The sequence below is a fragment of the Stegostoma tigrinum genome, chromosome 4, assembly GCF_030684315.1.
Source record: "Stegostoma tigrinum isolate sSteTig4 chromosome 4, sSteTig4.hap1, whole genome shotgun sequence".
Taxonomy (NCBI): domain Eukaryota; kingdom Metazoa; phylum Chordata; class Chondrichthyes; order Orectolobiformes; family Stegostomatidae; genus Stegostoma; species Stegostoma tigrinum.
The window spans coordinates 98,280,872-98,298,783 of record NC_081357.1 but is presented as its reverse complement, the minus strand read 5'-3'; the positions used below and the strand labels follow the sequence as shown (position 1 = coordinate 98,298,783).

The 17,912-nt window shown below is 41.4% G+C and overlaps 1 protein-coding gene across 1 annotated transcript in view; it reads left to right on the top strand.

The window, feature by feature from the left end:
- The first annotated feature begins 4,246 nt into the window (after positions 1-4,246).
- Positions 4,247-17,912, top strand: part of LOC125452477 (pecanex-like protein 1) — a 244,466-nt gene continuing 230,800 nt past the window's right edge. The window contains exon 1 of the mRNA XM_048530940.2: positions 4,247-4,519. Coding sequence (XP_048386897.1) covers positions 4,367-4,519 — 153 coding nt within the window. The 5' untranslated portion in view covers positions 4,247-4,366. The remainder of the gene's footprint in view (positions 4,520-17,912) is intronic.

The window sequence follows — 17,912 nt, the reverse complement described above, 5'->3', positions numbered from 1 at the left end:
ATTGAGCAGAATAATCAGAAGCTAACCTCTTGCACATTTTTAAATATAAGTCTTTGATACATTCATGGCTGTTTTTTTGCAGGTGTTGGAAGGGATGCAGTGTCAATGGATGTTCAATGCCAACTGGGAAACCTCATATCAATGCAAGTAAGGTCTGTGTAGCCAATGACTAGGTGTCCACTCAGTGTCGGGGGTGAGGAGGGGATGGGGATCATTGTGCAGATAATTGCCCCAAAGGCCTTTCAATAACACTTACCTATCACCAATGTCACACACTGAGGCCTGAAAATACTCACTGTTTAAAGAAAACTACAGGAGATTAGTCTTGCTTTCCCAGTGCTCTATTATTTCATTCTAAACATCCTTGTTGACAAAGAGCCTTCCATTAAGTCAATGCCTCTCACGATCCCAGGCTATTCCAAAACACACTCCAACCAATGAAGTACTTTTAATATCCAGTCACTGTTGTAACATAGAAAATTTGCACAGAGCAAGCTCCCACAAACAGGAGTCTGATAATGATCAAATAACTGTGTGTGTTGATTAAGGGGTAAGTCCTAGCCAGCTCCATGCTCTCATTTGAAATAGTGTCATGAGAAATTTTACATCCACCTAAGTAGGCAGACAGATCAAGTTCAAGACATAACATCTGAATTTTCTAATGCTATCCTCCCATCCTTTAGGCACAAATGAAAGTGTTCCACCAGCAGTAAACAGCAGATCTCAAGATTAGAATTCCACGCATAACACACCATGCATTTCCTTTGATGTGAAATACGGATTTTATTGACAGTTTTCAAAACCCAGGAGCTAGACTAAACAATAGAGATGAGTTGACAGACTGATTGGGAAACAGGATGGGGCAAATGCTTCAAGCTGCTTCATTCCACTTCGCATTGCTTCATGCGCCAGGCTGCTTCTGTAACAGAGACCCTCAGATTGGTCCCACTACCCTCACCATTTCCTGTGTTTGAGTCCTTCATGAACCACCCTCCTCCTACATCATTCTTTCTTTCACTGATGTGTAACTGTAATTGGATTCATTAATTACCACAAATACTCTTGTAATGCAGTGACTTGTTCTGTTATGCATCAACAGTGTACATCAATAATTAACTTTGAAAATGTTGGATCTCCATAATCTGCATTCTTGGCTAAACCAGCCTCAATAAGTTCTGCTTTATGCAGCTGGTGACTTTGTCAACAGCAGTTTCAAAGCTTCTGCGTAATTTAGCTAGTTTGGGAACCAAATGAATGTTTTTAGGGAGGATCTTAAAGAAGATTTGGATGGGAGGGATTGAAGTGGTATGTTAGAAATGGAGTTCAAACTTAGATTACTGATGGTCTTGAAAGTGGTGGTGGGGGTAGGGGCACTCAAGAACCCAGACCAAGAGTTTGGAGAGGGAAGGGTTGTAGGAAAAGAGGAGGCTATAAAGGTGGGGAGATGTTGGAGGTGAGGTCATGGAAGAATCTGAATAGCAATGAGAGTTTTCAGTTGGAGGCATGGTGGACCAGAAGTTGATGCAACTAAGCAAGGTAGTGTAATGATTTAAAAGTAACACCTGTTAGAAAGATGAACCAATTAAATTTAGTTCCATTGCATGTTCTTAATAATACTTCATTAGCACAAACAAACATGACTTCGAACAGATTACAGGAGAACCACCATGTTAAAAAAATGGGCAATGTAAGTCATTTTTAATTGTTGGACAGATAACACAGACCAATGTATTATGTTTGCTGTAAAGACTTAATTTTTTTTTAATTGTGGACTACAATTGGAAAAGAACCATTTTAAAAACCAAGGACTGGTGTCAGATTGCTGAACTGTTTAAAAGCAATTAACCTCACATAAACAATACTTTAATGTAGCCCATTCAAGCAAGGTTGTTTGTTTGCAGATACACTAGAGTCAAGGAGTCATGTATAAATGGAGATTCAACCAGCAACAAGTGGCTGATTTATTTTTGTGAATTAACAATCAGTTATGGATGACAAAGGCATTCTGCCTACTGACAACTATGTGATTGGTTCCCAAGTCGCTGAACAATTTGGGTCCGTGAAGGAAACATGGAGAAGCCATTAGATGTCTGCAAGCACAGCAGCTTTCTCTGTAGAAAAAGGCACTGAGCCTGAAGAATGAAGTTCATTTTTTTTGATAGTTGTGGTGACTTATTAAAATAATAAGTCAGAGCCATGTTCTAAGCATGAACCAGTCACCCGCTACCTCCTGTAAACATCAAAAGAAGGAAAAGCAAGAAGCAACACAAATATCAAAAGAATCATTGCAGAAAATCCCTTGAGTAGGGACCACTGACCTGCCTTCCCCATTTTTCCCTCTGGCCATAATACCCATGGATATATTTTTGTCTACATGCACTTGGGTGTAGAGAGGTGAGTTTATGAAGGGATTGGAGTTTTAACTAACAGTTATATGCTGATGCCTCAGTTGTTTACAAATAAACAGAATGTAGCTACAGGTAGTAGATAGTAATTATTCTTAAATACAGAAGTATGACCCATACTTTCTGCATGTCCTACATATATAGATCAAGCAGGTTCATGTCACGCATGAGTACACCTTAATACAAACTCATTGTATGTACAAACGCTTATGTACTTGCAGGCTCATTTTATTATGTAGGTACAAACACTTGGGCAAATGCATTCATCACCCATGGACCTATGCACACCAGCTTTGTTCAGTGTAATGAGACTATCCACTATCTTGCTTTCACCAGTTGATACCTGTCTATAATGTTCACATATCTGTACATGTCTGCAGTTTCTGACCATCCAGAGTGAAGGTCAGGCATGTATCACCCATGGCAAAACTCACATATACATAAATGTGAGGACAAATGTTGAAGTTTTCACCCTGTGCTGTTTACAGGGCCTGCGTTGGCTGTTGCAGCAACTCACACGGTTAGCCAGAAAATAAGGACTTAAAAGTGACACCGTTAGCTTGTGGAGCATGTAGAACCCTGTGGTCAGGGCAGAGAATGGTTCAGTCCTCGAGCTAAACTATACGGTCTGTCCTTATTGAGATTTAATGAGTGGAATCAAACTCATTACGGGACCAACTTCAATTTAAAACAGTCTTGACAACCGCACTTCTCTGCATCCTTCTGTCTCCAATTTGGACCTATTCTCACAGCTCCAGCCGGCACATTCCCCGACTGAAAAAGATGCCTTTTAGTTAGCAATGTTTAGCTTTCCCTTTCCTTGTGTTGTGAAATTCTCCGTAATCACTGCTTTTCGCTACTAGACTTGTTCAGTCTGTAAAATTCTCTGCCTGCTGCACACATTGTAACATAACGGCCTACTGCCCTCTCATGGGGGCACTGTGATAGCGCAGCTTCCCAGTCATTTGTACGTCACGACATACTTTCTTCGCCGCGGTAACCATTATAAATCAAACATAAACTGGTAATTAAACCTCGGGATTAATACCATGGTTGCAACAGATAGTGCTTTTCACTGGGATCAGCGGGGCCACAAATTATGTGATTTTCATTTTAAAACCAAGCACATCAATAATTAAAGTTGCAAAGCCTCGGATAGAGCGTCAGTGGGTTTAGTTTGAGATTGATAGAAGAACTACGAGCAGTGAACATGTCGCAACGAGATCAGTTCTAGACTGATATAGGGTAATAATACGAGTGGGATAGTAATTGATACAGGGACATAGTGGGATTAGTATTGGATTGACGTATGGCCAAGGAATTAGCATATAACAATGGAATTTGTTTAGAATTAGTACAGAATTATGGAGAAGAGAACAGAAGTGGAATTAGGTTGGGATTGATACGAAGTGTTTATAAGAAGCGCTGATGCGGTGCAGGATTCGTGTCCTTTCCTCTGAGAAAGAAGATCTCAGTTCGAGTCCCACTTGGTCCTGAGATATGTCACATAGTTTTTGAAAAGGTTGATTACAAATACACTTATGAGGAAAGTACCAGGGCAGTGGGATGAGTTTGGGATCGGTGCACAGAAAGAGTAGGCGTTGGGCTCAGTTTTGGATGGAAAGAGTTGTGTGAAGGGAATGGGCCTGTGGTATTCATGGAAATTAATGCATAGCTGTGGAGTGGGGGCTGCCCACCTTTGACGGGTGTGGGGTTAGAGCATGTTTCTCGGTGGGTATGGGGATGTTGGGAATCCCCCGTGGATATGAGGGTGAGTTTTGGGGAACCCTCCCTCGCGCGGGGGGGGTAATACTGAGAGGGACGCGGCTGCGGAATGACCTGCAGTAAACCCGCCCACCTGCGGCCGAGAGGATGACGGGAAGGACGGAGAGCGTGTCAAGAACATGGCGCTGGCTTAACGGTTGTTGCAGGGGAGTTGGGGTCTAACGGCCGTGTCCGCTATGGGCTGGCAACTCGTCAGCCTCCTCCGGCGCGGGGTATGGGCGGCGCTGACGGGCGGCTGCTACCTGGAGCCCCAGCAGAGCGGCTTCTCCAACGCCTTTCACCTGTACTTGTGGATAATACTACTCGGAGCCCCGTTTGTGCTGCATTTGGTGAGTTACTGACAGGACACGGGTGAAGCTGTGGTGCAGAGGAGAGATCCAGCTGTCGAGAGCGGAGCTAGTGTGGAAGGCCGTCGGACCTCTTGTAGAGGACAGGGTTAGATCTGGACGTGGCCAATATTTGGTAGGAGTGGGGATTGTGTATGGAGGTCACCTTTAGGAGATGGTGGTTACGGTACATTAGGGTATTCATCCTCTCGATCTATTCATTGAGCTTGAGACTATCACGTGGAATACTATCCTTTATATGGAGACCAGAATACAAGAGGGTGGAAGCCATTCTACAGTCACTTCTACCGATGCAGTGTTCCACTTCCAAAGACAATGGCATGCATTGTGGTGGATAACTGATTTGAGTACCATAAAAAGAGATTGCTGGAAAACCTCAGCAAGACTGGCAGCATCTGTGGAGAGAAAGCAGAGTTAATCTTTTGGGTCGACTGACCCTTTCTCAGAGCCCATAACTTGAGCACCCCCTGCTGTAACTCATGAACCTCACTCCACAAAACGGTTTCTGCAGGGAAGACAGTGGACTGAGAAGATGCAACAAGTTTTTTCAAAGCATGGTAACTTTAGGCTTATTGTATCCGTACTGATCATCAAATATCCATCTAGTTCCATTTTCCAATACTTGGCTCATTGGTGTTGCCTCTGTCAAACTGCAAATCCTGAGAATTCATTTCCCACAATGCTGAGCAGGGAAATGCCTCAAAATTTGTTGCAATCACTGGTCATTCTCATTCTTGAGGTTTCTCTGATTCTTGTGCAGGGTCACAATATTTGCATCAGGAAATGCTGGAGCATTGCCAGTCCCTCAGTTGCAGAGAAATTCATGCTGATGCTATAGGGCAATGATTTTCCTTTCCTTAATGAGTTTAGGTAGTCAAGCTTTGCCCACGGCAAGTAAGCCCTCGATTTTTGAGCTCATCCTCCAGCATTGCTATGATAGGTAATCTTTCTGTGGTGTCTGGAGCTTCCACAGTGAATTCTGTTCTTAAACAGCTGGAGAGATGGGTGGAACATTATGATTCTGATCAATAATGATGCCCCCTGTCTTTGTTCACAATAGAACTATTTTCTTTATTGATGCATCTCTTTCCCTTTTTTTCCCTTCATATATGCCCTTGCCACTCCATAGTCAAAGTACATCTGGATATTCTGGCAGAATTGTAACCAATAATTATTGGTGAATCATCTGGCTGTCTTTTTTTGGATTTGACTTTGTGGGCTCATATTGTGTTGAGTCACCTCTGTTGGATCATCTCTAATTAATAAGAGTGAACTACTTGTCTTCAATGGTAGGTTCCCTTACAGCAGTGTTAGTTTCAAATCAGTCAGTGCTTTTTGTTTTGCTGTTTCTTTTCATAATTTTGAGCGTCTGGTATTGTTAATGGTGTCTCCAAGTATCCATTAGCTTCTGTACTCTGTGGGAATGTTGGAAAGTGTCATATCAAATGAGCCAAGAAATTGTTAATTTTTTTTATGAGACGGTAATATCACTGGCTTTGATATAAGGGTAACATTACTGCTTTGAATGAAAAATCATTGAGAATGTTGTTCACAGTATCATGTTCAATGTTAGTCAGACACAGTTGGTGCCAATGTCTTGATCTTAACTAGCTTTGGGACATCTTGTGATCCTGTTTTCTATTTTGAAGAAGACATAGGCTATGCAAAGCTTGTGGTAGTAGAAAAGCTCCGGTAGTCTGTGTCCATTCCCAGGCCATGAGCAGGAGGGCATGGTCGCATAGTCTGTGCCCACTCTTGCGTTGAAATTTCCCAGGAGATAAAGATATGTTGCTGATAGTAATTTTAAGTTCCTCATAAAATTGGTCTTTCACTTTTGTAGTGGAGCACAGCATTGGAACACACACATGAGGCTAACCATCATTGTTTCAGTTGAAAGGTAGAAGGGGAGACCATATATGAACAATTTGTTGGAGTTATGTTATCAAGAATAGTTTTTCTGCCAGGCACATACTTATATATGTAATTGTTCAGCCTATCAAGTTCCATGTTGGTCATGGCTATATTGTGTGTTAACAACCAGCTGTAAGTTAACTATAAATCTAGCATACAAGGCCTTGACTTTCCAGCTTACCAAAAGAAGAGGTGGTATCTTCCAGCATTCTTATTTGCATGCCCAGGTGTGATGAATTCTATCCACTTGCTAAACAGAGACTCTAAGCACCCAATGAAACTAATGGACTGTGGAAGGTCCTCTACTAATTGGGGTTACGTGATGTGATATGGGCTATACTGGTCAATGGAACACAGGATCCCTGCTGCAATGAGAGACAGCCTGGAACATCCGTTCTGTATATTGCAGGATCACTTAAAGCTGTTATTTCCTGCACCATGTTAATGCAATGCACTAAAACTTGCGTGTCCTCTCCAGGATGGAAGCATGGGCAAAAATTATGAAGATCCTGGGCTCCAGCCATTAGGGTGCCTCTCTTCACCTCCCCAGTTGAAGATTTGAATGCAACTTACTACGTTTGTCAGCAGTTCGGTTGCAGGAGTTGCTAGAAAGCTATTTTTGTCAGAGGTTATTCCCTTACTGTCCCAAGACATCTACAAAGCAGTGGATATCTTAAGGAGGTTGGATTGTGAGGGTCATGACATTTCACACTTCATATATTTGCATTTCACATGTCTGGGGGTTAGACTACCTCCAACTGCTATACGTGACCATTGAAATTAGGAGCAGAGTAGATCATGTGGTTCTTCAAGTTTGTTTGACCTTTCAGTAAGATTGTAACTTTAATACCACTTTCTTGCCTGCATCTCACAACTCTTGAGTTCCTTATGAGTTGAAAGTCTAAAAACTCAAATTTGTGGTTAAACCACAGCTTGAAGTACTGTGAATAACTTTGATCAGTGCACCTTAGAAAGGATATATTGAGCCAGGATGAAGTGCAGAATAGGTTTAACTGGACTTCAAGAGGCAAATCATGAGGGAAAAATTAGATTAGATTCCCTACAGTGTGAAAACAGGCCCTTCGGCCCAACAAGTCCACACCGCCCTTTGAAGCATCCCATCCAGGCCCATCACCCCCATAACCCTGAACACTACGGGCAATTTAGCATGTCCAGTCCACCTAGCCTGCACATCTTTGGACTGTGGGAGGAAACCGGAGCACCCGGAGGAAACCCGTGCAGACACGGGGAGAATGTGCAAACTCCACACAGACAGTCGCCTGAGGCGGGAATCGAACCCGGGTCCTTGGCGCTGTGAGGCTGCAGTGTGAACCACTGTGCCAACGTGCCGCCCCAAATAAGATTGTATTCTTTGAAATTATTTGATTGAAGTCTTAAAGATATTAAGGTAACATTTAGGGTTAATAAAAGAAAGTCAGTTTCCACTGATTGAGGACTCTATGGTTAGGGGACATAATCAAAAATTAGAGCCATATCTTGCAGAAATGAATTTAGGAAACATTTCTGCATTGAAATAGTTGTAGAAATTTTGAAATTCCCTCCCACACACGACACTTAATGCTAGATTATTTGTAAATTTTAAATTGGAAATTGATAGATATTGTAATGCAAAAATATGAAGGGGGTGTGTGTGTGACAAAGGCATGTATATGGAGTTGGGTAGCAGATCAGCTCGATGGGCTAAAGGACCAACTCCTGTTTTAATACATCTTAATTCCATCAAGCCTCCTTGACTGCAGATCCTTTAGCACCCAAAAATTCTTATTCTTACGTTTTACATTATTAAATGAGCTGGAATGTCCTGGTTTTTGTTTTATTTTGTTTTCCTTGGCCACTGACTCTCTCTCTTTCTCTGGTAGCTGAAATGGGCTGTTCACAGCCTGGTGTTCTGTTTGAGTCTGAGATAAGCTTTCTATCTCATCTACACTCGCTAATTCTATTTCCACTTCTATATTGCACCCAATTCGGCCCCTGCATCACTATATCTGCTGCTGCATTTCTCATCCATGCCTTTGTTACCTCGAGACTTGATTGTTCCACCTACCCCTGGTGTACCACCTTTTGTAAACTTGAGGTCATTCAAGACTCTTACCTATTGCTTGTGAAGTAAATCCCATGAGGTCCCATTTACCCGTCTACCCATCTCTATTTTGCTTGCTGATCTGCATTAACTCCCAGTCAAGCAAAGCCTTAATTTCTCATTGTTATCCCAAATCCATTCCCATCTTTTCCCCGAGCTTCATGTTGAAGCATTCCAATCAGGTTACTGCTTCTGCCAAGGGACTGAAGTGGTTCTTATTTAAGTCACATGACATTCTGTATGGTTGTGACAAACTTTTCCATCTCATCTGGTCTGCAACCTTTGACCTGGTTGATCACATCATTGTGCTCAGTGCATCTATGCTGCCATCCAAATTGGTGGGGCTGTTCTCACTTTGTTCCATTATTTATCTACTCATAGCCAAAGTATCACTTGCAATAGCTTCACTTCCTGTTCCCACAACATTACCTCTGGTATCCCCCAAGGATGTGCCCTTGACCCCTTTCTGTTTTACATTTACATATTGTCCTTGGGCTGCATCATCTGAAAAAAAACATAACATTAGTTTAAATGTATACCCACAACATCTAGCTGAACCTCACCAGCACCTCATAACTCCTTCGCTGTTGCTAAATTATCAGACTGCTTTCTGATATCCAGTACTGAAGGAACAGATATTTTCTCCACTTAAATATTGGGGAAAATTGATCCCTGCTCCAAATTCCAGTCCTCAGCTATCAGCTCCATCTTCTACCTGGTAACTATCTGATGGGTGGCATGGTGATTTGATGGGTGGCATGGTGATTTAATGGATAGCACTGCTGCCTCACAGTGCCAAGGACCCAGGTTCGATTCCAACCTTTCCATCTCATTTTCTAAAACAAGGACATTTCTTGAAACTGTGACAAGCTTTTGGTTATCTGATTAATCTCCTTATTTGGCTCAGTGTTATACTCTTTAGTTTATAACTCTCCTGTGAAGTGTCTTTGCACGTGCTACACAAATATGAGTTGTTGTTGAATCTGTACAGCTTCTTGTATGCAATGCCTATAAGTTTATAAAGTATCCTGAAGTGGTCTCTCCAGCTTTGTTCAGCTGTAGCTTTGAGATTGTTTACTGAGCTGGTGGGTTTGGTTGCAAATATTTTGTCGCCTGCTAGGTAACATCATCAGTGCACTTCTGATGAAGCGGCGATGTTCTGTCCTGCTAGTTATTTACATGCCTTGGTTTGCTGGGGTGATCAGTCTTATTTCCAGTTTTGTTTCTCAGTGGTTTGTACACAGGGTCTAATTCAATGTGTTTGTTGAAGGAGTTCTGTTTGGAACACCAGGCCTCCAGGAATTCTCTGGCATGTCTCTGTTTGGCTTGTGCTGTTATGGATGTGTTGTCCCAGTCAAATTTCATGTTCTTTGTTGTCCATGTGCAGTGAGACAAGTGAGAATTGGTTATGTCTCTCAGTTGGTGTTCATGTATCCATATAGTAAATTTTCTTGCTGTAGCTTTCTTGTCTTTGTTATTGCCTTCTAGTTATTTAAATAATTCAACTTTATTCAAAATTGTATGACCTCATACTTAATTGGTTTGAATTCCATCTACCACAGTTCTGTTATCACATTTTATCAATGTCTCTTTTGTAATTTTGCTTACCTATATTGTTTGCAATGCCAGCAATCTTTGTCATTGACAGATTTAAATGTCAACTTTCTGTTGTGTTCTTTAAGTTATTAATAAAATATTAATAAACTAATTGTTAATCAGTTGAGGTCCCAAGACACATCCTTGTGGCACATTACTAGTCACTTGCTTCCATTTTATGTCCAGTGTCCCTGCACTCTGTCTCCTACTGTCCGATCAATCTCTTGAACCGAAAAATTATTTTTAATTTCAGCCTCCTGTGTGGAACCTGATCAAATGTCTTCTGGAAACCCACATAAAGTTCATTTTAAAACCTTCCTTTGCCATCACCTCTGAACAATTGCACTGTTCTGAGATTCTACGAACTCACTATTGTTGACATCAGTAAGATAGCATTGTTAGAAAACATGTTACTCGAGTAATCCAGTCCTTTTAGGACTTTTAGTATGGCAACAATATCTGTGTGAAACCTTGGGCTTTGGGGTGAGGTGTAATTGTGTCACTCTTGATGACTGCAGACCCATAGTGATTATTCAAAGAACACTACAGTAAGGAACAGGCCATCTGGCCCTTCAAGCCTGCGCCAAACATTTTGCCTTTGCATAGTAAGACTGTCTTCACTTAGAGGATCTCTATCCCTCCATTCCATTCCTATTCATATATTCATCTAGGTGCTTCTTGAATGCTACTGTTGTGTCTGCTTCCACCACCTCTTCTGGCAACACGTTCCAGGCACTCACCACCCCTAATGTGAAAAATGTGCCTTGCATGTCTCTTTCAAACATCCCCCACCCCCATCCACTTTGCACCGTAAAACTGTTTCCCTCAGTAATTGACCCCTCCACCCTGGGGGAAAAAGGCTTCATACTCTCCACTTTATCCATGCCATTCACAATCTGATAGAAGTTTACCAGGTCACCCCTCAACCTCCTGCATTTCGGTGAAAACAAACCTAGTCTATACAACCTTTCTTCAAAGCTGAAAATCCCCCATACAGGGCAACATTCTGTACCCTGTCCAAAGCATCCAGATCATTCTGCTAGTGTGGTGACCAGAACTGTGCGCAGTGTTCCAAGTGTGCCCTAACTAAAATTGTATAAAGCTGGAACATAACTTGACTATCCTTATACCCAGTGCCCTTCCAATAAAGGCAAACATGCTGTAGGCCTTTTTTTACTAACTTATCTACCTGCACTGATGCCTTGAGTGATCTGTGTGACCTGTGCACCCACATTAGGGCAGCACGATGGCTTAGTGGGCAGCACTGCTGCCTCTCAGCGCCAGGGACCCAGATTTGAAATCTACCCCTGGGTGACTGTCCGTGTGGAGTTTGCGCATTCTCCTCGTGTCTGTGTGGGTTTCCTCTGGGTGCCCCATTTCCTCCCACAGTCCACGGGTGTGCAGGCTAAGTGGATTGGCCATGCTAAATTGCCCGTTGTGTTCAAAGATGTGTAGAATTGATGGGTTGTAGGAGGATGAGTCTAGGTTGGATGCTCTTGAGGGTCGGTGTGGATTTGTTGTGCTGAAGGGACTGTTCCCGCACTGTGTGGATTCCGTGACTTCTGTTCCTCGTAAGGATTCTGCCATTCACTGTATGATTTCCATCTGTACTTGACTGTCCAAAATGGATCATCTCACATTTGTCCAGATTAAACTCCACCTGCCTTTTTTTACGCTCATACCTCCAACTGGTCCATATCCTGCTTTATCCTCTGACAATCCTCATTATCTGCAACTCCACCAATTTTTGTATTGTCCGCAAACTTTCTAATCACACCAACTACATTTTCCTCCAAATCCTTTATGTAGATCATGAGCAGCAGAGATCACAGCACTGATCCCTGTGGAGCCCCACTAATCATAGCCCTCCATTCTCAAAAGCATCTTTCCACCACTGACCCCATTGACTTCACCTTTTCTACCAGTCTGCCATGAGGTACCTTGTCAAAGACTTCACTGAGCTCCATGTAGAAAACATCAACTGCTTTTCCCTTATTGATTTTCTTTGTCACCACCTCAAAAAACTCGATCAAGTTCGTGAGGCATGACCTCCCCTGCACAAAACCATGCTGTCTCTTGCAAATCAGCTATTTATTTCTAAATGCTTATGGATCCTGTCCCTGAGAATATTTTCCAATAATTTCCTTACCACTGATGTGAGGTTCACAGGCCTGTAGTTTCCTGGATTATCTGTTACCCTTTTTAAACAATGGGTCAAATTAACTATTCTCCAGTTCTCTGGGACCTCACCTGTGGCCAAAGAGAATATAAAGACAACTTTCAATGCTCCAGCAATTTGTTCTCTTCTCTTCTCTTCCTCAATATTCTGGCATAGATCCCATCACGACTCGGGGACTGATCTTAACACTTACTAAGATGCACAACACCTGTTCCTTTTTAATAGCAACTTGACACTTGAATTTTGACACTCCCTTCCCTGAGATCATCCTCCACTAGTTCCTTCCCTTTGGTGAATACTGACACACAGCGTTCATTTAAGATCTTGCTTAATCTGTCATGGATCCACGCATACATTCCCTCCTTTATCCTTGAGTGGGGCAACCTTTTCCCTGGCTACCCTCTTGCTTTCTATATATGCATGATAAGCTGTGGGATTCTCCTTTAATCCTGAGGAAGGGTCACCAGACCTGAAATGTTAACTCTGATTTTTTTCTTCTTCATAGATGCTGCTAGACCTGCTGAGCTTTTCCAGCAACTTCTGTTTTTGTTCCTGATTTACAGCATCCGTATTTCTTTCGATTTTCTCCTAATCCTGTTTGCTAATGACTTTTCATGACCCAATTTAGCCCTGCTTAAGTTTTTTTTTCCTATTCTCCTTAAACTTCAAGGCCATTGTCATTTCCCATTCATCTAGACCCTATATTTGCTTCCTTTTTCTTTTTGACCAAGGTCACAACATCGCTTGACATCCAAGGTTCATGTAACTTACCACACCAGTGCTTCATTCTTGCACAAATGTGCTGCTCCTGAACTCTTATCAGCTACCATTTGAAATATTCCCACATGTCCAATGTGGTTTTATCCTCAAACAGTCGCCTCCAATCAACACCCTGCAGTTGCTCCCTAACATTATTGTAGTTCATCTACCCCGCAGTTTAACACCTTGACCTGAGGACTGCTGTTATCCCTTACAACAAGTAACATAAAACTCCAGTATTGTGGTCTCTACTCCTGAAATACTACCCCACTGAAACTTCACTCATCTAGCTGGGCTTATTTCTAAAGCTAGATCCAGTATAACCCTTTCCCTTGTTGGACTGATTGCATATTCCTGAATAGTCTTAAGTCTTTAGCAAGAAGTGAGTCTGAGTCAATACAGGGGAAGTTAAAATCATCCACTGCAACAACCATGCTGTTTTTACATCTTTCTAAAATATTCAGTACTTCTTTCTTGAAGCTGTCACTGTGCTATTTGCTATGGGCCTATTCTTTTTGACATAATAAAGGATCAGAATCATTTAGGTGCTGTGAACTTTTTCGGTCTATAGATCATATCCATACAGTGTGGAAGCAGGTCATTTGGCCCATTGAGTCCACACCACCCCTCTGAAGAGCATCCCACCCAGACATGTCTTATTCCTGTAACCTTGAATTTCCTGTGACTAATCCACCTGGCCTGCACATCTTTGAACTGAGAGAGGAGACTAGAACACCTGGATGAAATCCATGCAGACATGGGGTGAATGTGCAAACTCCACACAGACAGTTGCCCAAGGCTGGAATCAAATCTGGGTCCCTGGGGCTGTGAGGCAGCTGTGCTAGCCACTGTGTTGCCCTGAATGTTCTGGATATGTTTATTTTGTTCAGATCTTCTTTAATATCAACACCTAAAGAAGGCTTCACCTTCTGTAACTTATTTCTTTTTATATTTGTTGACTCAATTACAGAGATTGATTGCAGTTTGTAACATTTCTCTTTATCTTTTGTTCATCCAGGGAATCCACTTAAAGTTTTTATTGGAGATCTGAGATTTGATGGTTAATGCAGTCCACATTTCATTATTGCTTTCCATGGAATGCTGCGTGCATAATTGTCTTCCTCCATTGGGAAAACTAATACAAAGCATTTGTTCAACTAAGCTGCCATTTATTTTATTTTCTTATTATTTTAACTTGCATTATCTCACACGCTCATCTTTAAGGAGTCCACATTGCTCATGACTATCATTCTTTTAATGTCATTGGAAAAAGTCTCTGAATCTTGATTCCCAACACATTTCTTTTTTGTGTTTTTATTTTGGCATGGCTTATATTTGACTCCACATTCAAAAAATTATGGTTGACTTTTAACTGTCTGAAATTGTCCATAACCATGACAATTGGGGATGGTTCCCTAATACCAGAGGATGAACAGGCTGTTAGTATTGAATGTGTTGGTATTGTTAATGTGGTGGGGAGGCAGCATCTTATTGTCCAGCTGAGGTGTTGAGGAATTCTTTCCTTAATCTTCCTCCTCTCCTTCTGGTCTGTCTTCGACCTGTCTGGTGAGGATTGCTCAATGAAGACTGCTTTCTGGGGACTGCCTGATGACAGCTGCTCTCTGCGAGAAGAACCCCTTCTCTGTGGTTACTCCACAGTAGATATGGCCTAATCTGTTCTTGGTCCCTACAGAAATCCCCTCTGCGGATTTGCCCTAGCTCCAGTATGGTTACTCCCGTGTGGAGTCTGACCTCAGAAAGTTTGGCCCCTGCACTGCATTTCCAGTGTAGATTTGGCTTCCCAACTTCCTTAACCCAAGCACAGAATTGACCTAGCCCTAATGGGTTTTCCCCATTGCCCCTTGCCCTGAGTAAAATCATAACCATACAACATTGAAACAAACCCCTTTTTTTGGTCCAACTCATCCATACTGACCAGAGTTCCCAAACTAGTCCATAACCCTCTAAACTTTTCTTATTCATGTACCTGACCAAATGTCTTTTTAAATGTTGTAAACTGTACCTGCATCTATCACTTCCTGTGGCAGTTCATTCCATATATGCATCACCGTCTGTGGGGAAAAACAAGTTGCCCCTCAGGTCCGTTTTAAAGCTTTCCTGTCTCACCTTAAATGTATGCCCCCTAGTTTTGAACTTCCCCATCTAGGGAAAAGACCTCTGCATTCACCTTTTCTTTGCCCCTCTCGATTTTATAAACCTCTATAAGGTCACCCTTCAAACTCTTATGCTGCAGTGAAAATAGTCCTAGCCTATGTAACAAGTACTTCTTTCAGATTCTGACACTAGTTCAGTGGGCATCTTTCCTTTGTTTTCATATGCCAGTACAGGAAGTTAAGTACTGCTGTAATAGTTATTAACTGAAATCTCATGCTACAAAAGAAATATCAGGAAAATTCAGCTTTTTTTAAAAAGAAAAGGGCTCCAATATTCAACAAATTGTACTTCTCTTAATCCAAACCATTGTCTTTGTGAACAGTCCTCTGGCAAATGTGTCCCCTTACTACATTAGGATATCACCCAATAGCTAGGGAATTCAATCTGGTTGAAGCTGGACTGTCTAATGTGCATAGTTTGCACTAGCTGAAAAAGTGAGTGTGCATTTTCAAAATTATATGATTATACTCCATAATAACAGTAATTATCAAGAACTCACTGTATGAAAGACTACATGACTAACAAAATGTTGTGCAAGAGGGAGGAGAGTTTAAGATGTTGCCATGAATATGAATACAGTGCATGAATTGTTGGAGTTATAAAGTGCCAGAATCTGTCACAAGAAAACTGTCACTATTCAATCCACACACAATTTAAGAAATTATTTAAACAGTCATATTGCAAGTCGAAGTGAATTGTTCTCCAAGGGTGTTACCCTGCATCTATGAGTGGAGCTCTTGCTGCAATCTACTGCTGTTAAATGATCTCTAGTGTGTTGTTCTCAAAAGCTTTCTCTATTGCAGGTCTCCTCCAAATCAAGCCTTCCCTCTTTTTATAAGGTCATTGCCAGACAAACATGTTGTTTTGCTCAATGGCTTCCCCTTTGTTCTCCACAACTGTGGTGTGACTTGATCTATTATTTTTCAGTGATACCCTCAGAACTACTTTTATTCAAATGATTTCCCCCCATTGGACCGTTTGCCAGAATCCAATATGGCGGTGGTGTGGAGATGATTTACCAAAGGTTGAAAGGTGACTTTTTTTTTAATGTAAAGGTTGTCTGTAATTTCTTTTTACTTGAGTCTATTGCTGGGCTATTTCATGTCTGGTCCATGTGGGCTCTGTGATTTGATTTGGCCAGACAATCAACATGACACTTTGCTCACTACTATCTGTGTGACAAAATTTCTCTTCCTGTCAGTCTGAAATTGTGTACTCCATATCTGTAGTCTGTGATGCCTGGTTCCGGACTCTCTAGTTATCAGAACATCTTTCCTGCATTTACTGTATCTAGACCTGTTAGAATTTTATAGATTTCAATGAGATACCTCCCATCTCATTGTTTTTTAATGTCAGTTAATGTCGCCCTAACTGATCCAGCCTCTCTTCATGCATCAGCCTGCCAATCCAGGAATGGAATGGTAAATCTTCATTGCACTTCCTCCATAGCTAGATAAGGTGACCAATTTGCACATAATGCTCCTAGGTATGGTCTCATCAAGCCCCTGTATAATGCAGCAAGGCGTCCTTGCTCCTGTATTTGAATCCTCTCACTAGGGAGGTCAACATACCATTTGCATTCTTCACCTGATGCACTTACATGCATGGAATTGCAAGTAATTTGATTTTAAAAATGCCAGTCATGGAATAGAATTTCTGAAAATTACATTTTCTACTGTGAAATAGAATTAAAGCAAGCTTGGGTTATTTTAAAGCTTATCAGAATGTGATTGAAAGCAACTTAGAAAGGGGCTATGACTTGTCTTCTTTTGACAAACCTGCACTGCAACATCTTACTTGTCTGTAAGACACAGTCCACATTTCTGAAGAAGTTGAGATTGAAGGTCAGCAACAGAAATGTCGAACTTGATCATAGCATTAAAAAAAAAGCAGAGTGATAATCCAAATGGTGAATGCCTCTGCTTGAAAGATTTGGTCCATTAGTACAGATATCAAAACGCATGACAATCTACCTTAAGATACTTAAGTGTATAAAACAGGTGATAGGAAGAACTAAACATCTGGCTTACACGAAGGAAAAATGTATATGTTGGCAGAAAGACTGGTTTAAAAACATGCATGAGATATTAAAGGCAGCTATGTACGTATGGATTTTATTGGATCAGAAGGAATATGGTTAGAGATGCTTTATAAGTAGAAAATACGCAGTCAACATTTGTACTCGCACATGTGGGAAAATAGATTTACATATGCAGAGGAAAATGGAACATTGCACCCACTGAGTTATTATCCCTACTGTACAATTCAAATTAAAACATTGGACTTATACAGGTTGTTCCACCATCTGCACTGAACATAGTACGTTATGTACTACAAAACCAAGAATAATAAAAGTTTTCCACAGTTCAAGATTCGATCGCATAGAAGCATGAACAAAGAAAAAGGGATTTGAAGGAATACAGGTATGAATACAAGTATGACTAAATGTGATTATAATTGTGTGCTTCCATGCAGGGTGAACCCTGGTGTGGACTACTTGGGGCCCAATGATCCTTGTATCACTTCTAAGTTATTACCACTTAGACAAATCCTATTGAAAAAAATTCATAAGCTTGATTAATCTTGTTTGTTCCTCGTAACAGAGCTGAGAAATTATGCTCATTAGAGAATACAAAAGGAAATTATTTCTATTT